This window comes from Giraffa tippelskirchi, chromosome 2 (genome assembly GCF_054371585.1).
Source record: "Giraffa tippelskirchi isolate mGirTip1 chromosome 2, T2T-mGirTip1v1.2.pri, whole genome shotgun sequence".
Classification (NCBI taxonomy): Eukaryota; Metazoa; Chordata; class Mammalia; order Artiodactyla; family Giraffidae; genus Giraffa; species Giraffa tippelskirchi.
The window spans coordinates 78807474-78815918 of record NC_137276.1 but is presented as its reverse complement, the minus strand read 5'-3'; the positions used below and the strand labels follow the sequence as shown (position 1 = coordinate 78815918).

The 8445-nt window shown below is 56.5% G+C and overlaps 1 protein-coding gene across 4 annotated transcripts; it reads right to left on the bottom strand.

Moving 5' to 3' along the window:
• Window positions 1-2867: 2867 nt before the first annotated feature.
• On the bottom strand, window positions 2868-7939 carry LOC145538022 (ral guanine nucleotide dissociation stimulator-like). Of its 4 annotated transcripts, none has more exons than XM_081569280.1 (8): window positions 7627-7939; window positions 7438-7535; window positions 6978-7214; window positions 6454-6564; window positions 5628-5821; window positions 4950-5009; window positions 3830-4023; window positions 2868-3550 (listed from the first exon to the last, which is right to left on the bottom strand). In XM_081569280.1, the coding sequence occupies exons 5-8, from the start codon at window positions 5630-5632 to the stop codon at window positions 3348-3350; spliced, it is 462 nt and encodes a 153-aa protein (XP_081425406.1). In that variant the 5' UTR covers window positions 5633-5821; window positions 6454-6564; window positions 6978-7214; window positions 7438-7535; window positions 7627-7939; the 3' UTR covers window positions 2868-3347. The 4 variants fall into 4 exon arrangements, with proteins under 4 accessions (XP_081425406.1, XP_081425405.1, XP_081425402.1 ...); XM_081569279.1 differs by having other exon boundaries at window positions 6978-7183; XM_081569276.1 differs by having other exon boundaries at window positions 6978-7068.
• Between the last annotated feature and the right edge of the window lie 506 nt (window positions 7940-8445).

Sequence of the window (8445 nt, the reverse complement as noted above, 5' to 3'; positions counted from 1 at the left end):
CACTTGAAAAATCCAAGACTTCACCTGATGATGGTTTGGTCAAGAGGAGAGAAAGCTCCTTCTCAGCTACCACCCATTTCATACGAGGGTTTGCCATTTCCAGAGCCTGAGAATTCCTGGCACCCTTGCGCGAAGGACAATTCCCCTGGGGGTCCAGCGGACACCCGGCATGGGGGACCAGGGGTATGGACTTTCCATAGCACCAGGGGCCTCACCTCTCAGCACCGACTGGGGAAATCTATGCTTCATATCCTTCCCTCTGTGCTGCTTTATTCACAGCTTCATGGATGTACAGATGAGGTTTCAAACAACACAAAAACCCACATGCCTAAAGTGTACAGTTCAGTAAGTTTGGACACGTGTATATACCCAGAAAAGCTTTAGCTGAATTAAGATCAAGACATACAGACGGCTGCCCAAGCTTGCTTCATGCCCCTTGTCAGCCACGCCTCCCACCCATCCCCAAGCAATCTCTGACCTGTTTTCTTCAGAAATGAAATAGTTCTGTATCTGGCTGCTTTTCCTCGGCATGAATGTTTGCAAGTAAACTAACTATGAGGGGAGCTCCGCTGAGTTCCTTCATGTAGGCCAGTGGCAGCAGGTTGCCCAGCAGGGGGACCCCGTGCAGGCATTGCATATGGGGATGGATGGCTTGGTAAGGGATCCTCAGAAGAGGCAGAGGCTGAGATAGCCGCCTTCCCTACTAGGAATCAGACTCCCCCACAACAGAATCACACTGGGATTCGAACATGGCTAAAGGAAGATGCGATCAGAGTCACTTTGTCAGGACTCCAGCGAGTGCGCTCTAAGACGTTAAACGATGCCAAGTGGGCAAACACAGGACAGGGAGAGAAGGAAGCTCCTGGTAAATACCTAGATAGACTACAGGAGCCTTTCGCAGATTCACTGAGATGGATCCCGAAAGTGCAGAGGGAGGAATGATCTCAAAAGATAGATTTCTCACTCGGTGGGCTCCAGATATCCGCAGGAAGCTACTACAACAGGCGTATGGACCAAATCAGTCTTAGATAACCTGTTGCGACAGGTTCAGACACTTTATAATGGCAGGGAGGTAGAGGACAAGAGTCAGGAAAAGACCAGGAAAGATGGAAGTGCCAGCAATGGCTCTCACCTCCACTCTGAACCAGCCGGAGAAAAACGCCCACAGGGATCCAGGCGGAAAGGAACAGACTTGCTGTTACCGTAGAAAGCGGGGACACCTGCGAGAATTGCTCTCAGGCATCGAAGCCGCCACTGGCTTCAGGCCCAGCCTGCAGACGTCCACACTGCAGAAGGCTGCCCTCCGAGGCATAGGCCCCAGGGATTGGACTTACAAGGCAGTCAGGACTGAAGGTGTTTGGGGCTCCCCGCACAAGCTCCTGGGGTAATTACACCTGAGGAACCCTGGGTCATGAAAACTGAGGGGGCCAATCAGTCGATTTCCTCTTAGACCACAGGGCAACTTAGTCTGTGTTTACTGAGGCCCCTGGACCACACTTGGCCCGATCCGCTTCCGTGATGATACTGATCTGCATGAGCCAAACATTATTATTTCAGTTGTCCTCTAAACTACAATATGTAATATCAAGGAATAGATTACTTCTGTTAAAACACCGTGTGAACTGTAACGTGACAATCCCCGTTTCGGAGACATCTCCTCGCGTAAGTACCATGAGTAAAGATTGCCCGTCTATTCTGCACATCACATTCTTGCACGTGGTCCACGTCAAAGTCATCTTCCATCAGTCACAGTGCCTCAGCCGTTCTTGGGGAAACGCTCCTTATCCTTCAGTGCACAAAGTTAAGTGAGTCTGAACCCTCTCCCTCGCCGCAGCAAAGAGAGGCCCACAGAGCCATTGAGGGGTGCCTTCCAACTACTAGGGAGGCCTAGGATTGCTTCTGTCACCCAGCCGTAAAGCACCCAGAGCTCTGGGAGGCTGGGCAGACGGTGTGCAGGCTTTGAGCGCCCCTTGCTTAACGGGTCACTGTACATTTGGAAAACTGAAGCCCAGATAGGAGTGGGGAAACCCCGGGCCCGGAGCAGGGGCAGAGTCTCAGGCCACCCTAGGCTAGGGCTGCACCACACACCCTGGCTTGGCTTTGGGAATTAGAGAGCCAAGAACCCCAGAACATCCCCACTCATCTGGATCAGATGTCTCTGGGCGTCCACACAAATATACACGACACTCGCACTAACGTCAGAAGAAGTGAGACTAGGGCATGGGGGTCAGAGGGGGAGTGGGTCTGGGGTGGTGACAGATCCAGCAGAAGCAAGGCGATGACCACAGGCTGGATGTCACACTGTCGTTGGTGCAGGAACGGACCACGACTCAGCCGCAGGCCTCTGCCAGTGTCTCCCAGGGGTTTGAGGCTGTGGACTCAGCTGAGACACGAGCCGCTTCATTCAGGGGAGGGCCACAAGGCCTCCTCAGAGGCGGCTTCCCAGAATGAGGGACCAGGCGGGGGAAATGTGTGGCAGAGAGGAAACTGCAACACTGATGAAGAAGCGGAAATGGAAACACTAATGGAACACTCCTGCCACAGGGCCTCCAAAAGTTGACTACATGGTATTCAGTCGACACCCACATTCCACTCCTACGACAATACCCGGAAGTAGCACACACACAAAGTCACAAGCCTGCACACAAGGGTTCAGAGCAGCACTAGGCACAAGAGCCCAAAGGGGAACATAGTCCCCATGTCCATCAACAGATGAGGGGAGAGTCGCATGCACTGCTCTCCCAGACTGCAGGATTATTCGTCGTCAAATAGGACGCAGATGCTGTGCAATAGAGAACAGACGTGTTCATGGATCGTCGTGAATGGTCTCCATGCCGCTCACACACACAATTGAAAAAGTCAAAGAATTCAATTTCTATCTAAGTTTATTTCATAGAAAAAGTAAGTTTATACATGTACTAAAAAAACCAAAACACAGGTTAAGAGAGGGAATTATAGGGGTGAAGAGACAGGCTCCAGGGCTGGTGCAGGCATTGGGGCAGCACACCATCTGCCTTTCCCAGGCGAGGCTTGCTGACGATCTGGGAGCAGCTCCAGGGATATTAGGGGAGGAGCTGGCTCCAGCGCCTCAGCTGCCAGAAGAGCTGGGTCTGTTGGGGTCTCTAGAACCACAGGTGGATAACACCGGAGCCACAGCTGACTGCAAAGCACGAAGGAGCTCCAGAGCCAAGGCAGTGCCCTGGCCGACGATGGCTTAAGCCTGGGGACTGAGGCTGCAGAAGCAGCGCGGGCACAGGATTTGTGGGTGATTGAAGATCGGAATGAGGAAGAGGGCTGCTTCTTGCACGTTCTCTGCATCTAGAAGTCGAGCCTGGAGGTGCTTTTCCTCACTTCCTCGCTTCATTGAGAGCCACAGCATGAGTATGCTGCGGCTCTGGGTTTGGAGCTGGCATGGTTACATGATGTAGAGCTTGACCTTCAGTAGGAGCTGGGCTTTCAGTCTGCTCTAACTGTGGAGCTGTGGCAGTTACTAGGGGTGCTGCTGGCTCTAGGTTTGGTGATGTTTCCAGAGCTGCTTCTCCAGCGGGGGCTGTATCTCCCAGAAGAGAAAGCGCTGTCAGTAAGACTGCTTGTGCATGCATCCCAAAGACAGGAACCTACTCGCTGCTTAGCCCTGAAATCTCAATCCAAGATGCCCCCTAACCCCAGGAAGCCTTCCCAGGCTGCAGTCCAGGGGAATAGTCATCTGAGGAGCTTCCTCAATGCTCCTGGCCTAGTTCCAGCCTCAGAAGGCTCTGCTCTGTGTGGCCCAGCCCCCTCCCTTCCTTATTCGGCCCCGTCCTCCTCACCCAGCCCGAGTCCTCCTCACCATGCCCCTCTGCCTCAGTGGGCTCCAGGGTCTCCAGCTGTGCCAGGAGATGGCGGGCTCGCTGCTCCAGGTCCGAGGCAGGCATGTTGAGCTCTATGTAAGCCAGGAGCATCTTGAGGCAGGGAAATTCTGGGGGCTGCTGGAAATCTTCAGGGTAAAGGTGCAGCCAGGTGCTCAGGATGGAGGACATGGCCCTGGGGGGAGTCACGTGGGTAGCAGTCAGAGACCTGGCCTTCCCGGCACACTGCACTCCAGGGCTGCCCTGTGGGGACCTGGGCCTCTGCGCCTTCTGCCTCTGCCCATCCAGAGGTCAGTTCTCCTCCACGGCTCATCTCACCTGGCAGAACAGGCAGAGGAGGCCTGGACACAGGGGCGGGGCCGCCAACCAGCCTGCTCAAGTGCCAGCCCTTGATCCACGGTGTCACCATCTGTCCGCTTCTTCACGGCAGCCTGGCTCAGCGTACTGTCCCTTGCCCCGCCCCTCCCCCTGCTGTCACCACTGCGAGGGCAGGCAGGGCATCTACTCTGGTCTCTGCATCTCGGGAACACGTAGGGGTCCCAGGAGGATCTGGCCCAGGAGGGTACACACAGACTCTGTCATCTACCCAGGCTTCCTGCGGGCCTCATAGCACCTCAGATTTACCTCCTACATCTACAGGCTGCCTCGTCCGCTAGGGACGCGCCTGCGTCTCCTGCCACCACTGACACTCATCCTTCACCAGCGAGGACTCAGCTGTCCCGAGTGTCACGGGTCCCCTGAGCACCCGCTGAGGTTCCAGCACACGGTCAGCAGGATGCTCTCCACACTTTGCGTTCTGGGTCCCAGGATCGGGGGTAGAGGCAGGACTGGGATGGACAGGCGAGGGTTGTAGACTCTCATGGGGCAGACTCTGAACTCTGACCTCCCAGAGGCTGCTTACAGCACGCCAGACACCTCCACAGCTCTCTTGGCCTCCTTTCCTGTTTTGCACGAGAAGCCCCCTAGACCTCGGCCCCCAGGGGGAACCAGAAGCTATGTGGGATCCAGGATTCTGCCAGCCCTGCCCATTCAGAAACCCCAAGACTCCGGGCAGTTCTCTGGGGAAGGGAGTCAGTCCCTCTTGAATCAAAATCCACTCACATTTTCAGCTGCTGCAGGGCTCCACCATCCGCATCGCAGTACGGGAGGATGCATCCGTACCTACAGGAGGCCAGGGAGGCGTCACATGGTCAGTACTGGAGACACGCCCCACATGTGATGGCTAGTGTGACAGGCTTCTCCCCCTCACCGAGAGAACTGATGCCCTGGGGGGCAGGACTGCTGTCTGCTCCATGCATTACATGATGGTTTTCCCAGAAAAGTGCCTGCATCTCATGCGCCTTCCTTTATATTTCAAGAGCGAATGAGCCCAACCGGCCCCATCCAAGTGCCTGGGGCGCCACTCATCACTCCCAGGGAGCCCTGGTCTCAATGCCCCAGGGCAGGGCACCTCTCACACCTCACCTTGCAATTGGGAAAACGCTTTGGGACAAAGTCAAAGGCTCAGAGACCACCGAGACATAGGCTTCCTCGAAGGGAGGAGGAACGAGATGACTCAGCACAACCACAGCCTTAACAGGGCTCCAGGCGCCCAGAAAGCCCTTTCCAGGACGCACCCACGTAGTCCCCACAGACACCCTGGGGGCGGCTCCTCCCTTTACCCTCTGGGTGCAGAGGGGGCCACTGGGGCTCAGAGAGGTGGAGAGCCATTCCCACCACTCACAGCTGGAAGGGGACCGGGTCCCCCCGAGTCCCCAGTGGGGGAGGGGAAGTGCTCACCTCATGAAGAGAAGGTCCAGCACCTGCTAAGGGCTGCCAAAAGCCCTGTAGGTACCCAGGAATCTGGGGAGGTAGGAGGGGTCACCGCCCAGGAAGGCAGGCACCAGGTTGCCCACCAACGTCTCCAGTCTGCGTCTCTGCACGCTCCACACCCTGCAGGGCTCATTCCTGTCCCCTGGGGACACATTTTCCCCCTGGGGTGGAACGAGGAAGAGACAAGAGTCAGAGGCCGCACCAAGGACTACAGGAAGGCCGGGGCTGGAGCTCAGACTGAGGCCCCAAGCCTCGGGAATCATGGCAAGGGGAGGGCCAGGAGTGCCCTCCACAGAATAAACGTCTTGGCATCACGAGTGAACTGGCAAAGGGCCACGGTTACGTGTGTTAGCGTCTCGGGGCAGTTTGTACTGGACAGCTCCCCGCGTGTTAACTGCGTCCCCTGTGGTGGTGACCAACACATCCCATTTTGGGGGTGAGAACTGGGGTGACAGGGGCTGATCCTGGGGTGAGAGGCATCAGGGTTCTCAGGCCCACATGGATACGTGGGGATGGAGTTAATACAGGATACACTGTAGAAACATGTGGAAAGGCTCCTTGGGGAACATCAAGTGAAATCCTTTCACAATCTCCTTCCGAGATTCCCACATGGACGTAAACAGTGATTTTGCATCTGGACACCTCAGGGCCTAGGCCGCGAGGGCGTGTCGCACACCTGACACTCCCAGGTTCCTTTGGGAGCAGGCCTCTAGGAGGGACCCAGGGGAGCGCCAGGGTGGCTCTGGGACCCGGAACTTCCTGGCTGGAGGGTCTCCTCCCGGCTGGCACTCACCCTCTGCCCGCCCTGGGCTCTGTTGCTGCTCTGGGCCTCCCGTTCCTCGTGCGGGGAGATGGAGCAGGGGGCTCCGTAGACCGGCGCCTGTCCGCAGTCTCGGGAGGAGCCCTGTGAACACAGTGCCCGCCAGCCAGGCAGAAAGTCTCAGGCCACCGGCCAGCTGTCTCTGGTGCTTCTTGGACCCGCAGACCTCTCCCCTCCAGACACATGCCCACCACTCTCTGCACAGACCTCCACCGAGGAAGAAGACACCCGACCGCCTGAGGGCCTTGGATCCACACTGGCACAGAGAAGAGCACCTCAGGGATCCTCTTTCCCCACTGCCAGCCTGTCCTCAGGTGTGATGGTGATCGGACCACCAGGTCACGATGTGCCCACCAACCTGTTCCTGCCCAGAGGGAGAACCTCCCCTCAAGTCCCACTTCCCCACACCTGGAGATGAGGGCAGCTGGCGCTGCCCAGGGAGGGCTCCCGGTGGCGGCCAGGCCTGGTGGGGCCACCTCTAGGTTGCCTGCTGTTACCTTTGGGGACCTCCTGCTAAAGGACCAGAGGCATCCAGGTTGAGCGCTGAACCGCCTGAAACATCTGAAAAACCTCTCCCTCCAGGGTTTCCTGAAGCAGAAGCCCTGGTCAGTCGAGACACAGCGGGAGAACATCCTTCTGGATCAAGTCTCTCCAGCCAAGTGAGCCCCAACTGGCTGTGGCGCTGTTACTAGAACGTGGCTGCCTGGTTACAGGGTTCCGAGTTCTGTTAGGGTCTGCCGACAAGGAAGTGACTTCACCACCCGGGGGTCCCCTCCTTGAACTGACAGTTGACACCTGTACATATAGCCCTCGGGATACTGACCGCTCACCCCTCATCCACGCAGCCCCGGTTCTCACACAGTTGCACCACACAGCCCTCCACACAGCTCCCGGGCAGGGTCTATGTGCAGCTCTGGGTAGGCAGACCTGGGTCCAGGCTCGCCTCCTCATTCCTACCTCTTCTCCATCCTGGATGAGTCCTTGTGTCTCTCAAGGCCTGTCCGTGTCCTCACGTGCACACGAGGATTATGCCCACGTGGATATCTAGGGATGTCCTGAGACAGAGGTGGGAAAAACCCTGGAACATGTGGGAGCTGTGTCCCATGCAGGCAGTGCCTCCAGTCTCTTTTCTTGTCCCCCAATTACCTCTCCCATGTTTGTTCCTCTTCTGTTCTCATCCCACTGCCGCTGCTGTGCTATGTCGGTTCAGTCGTATCCGACTCTGTGTGACCCCACACACGGCAGCCCACCAAGCTCCCAGGTCCCTGGAATTCTTCAGGCAAGAACACTGGAGTGGGTTGCCATTTCCTTCTCCAATGAATGAAAGTGAAAAGTGAAAGTGAAGTCGCACCGTCATGTCTGACTCTTTGCGACCCCATGGACTATAGCCTACCAGGCTCCTCCATCCATGGGATTTTCCAGGCAAGAGTACTGGAGTGGGTTGCCATTGCCTTCTCCGGATCTCGTCCCACAGTGCTTATTAAATGTCAGTGTGAGTGAGCGTGTGTGTGTGGAACCCAGGGCTCACTCTGGTAGGCCAGAAGAAAACTGCCGTGTAAGGCGGGATAAGCAACAGCTTCCTAAGATCTGAGAGTTTCTCATTTCCACAGCAAACCTGATGAGAAGGGTTTCACCTTTGGCCAAGGAGGTCAAGACCCTGTGACACAAGGCCTTAAAGGTGGCAGGGGCTGCAGCTGGGATGACAGACTCACATAGTCTGGCCCCACTGTCCACACCCATCACCATAGTGCAGGCCGTGATGACACAGCTGCCTTCACGGGGCTCACAGCCCAGCAGGCTCAGCATCTCAGACTGGACACACAGAGGCCCAGGGACAAACTGGTGCTCGCAGCCTGTCATCTGCCACACAGACTTGACCGTCTCATCTGTTGTGGCTTTATGTTCCTGTCCTTAAATAACTCGGTCAGTTTTGAGATTGCACCCAAGTACAGCATTTCAGACCCT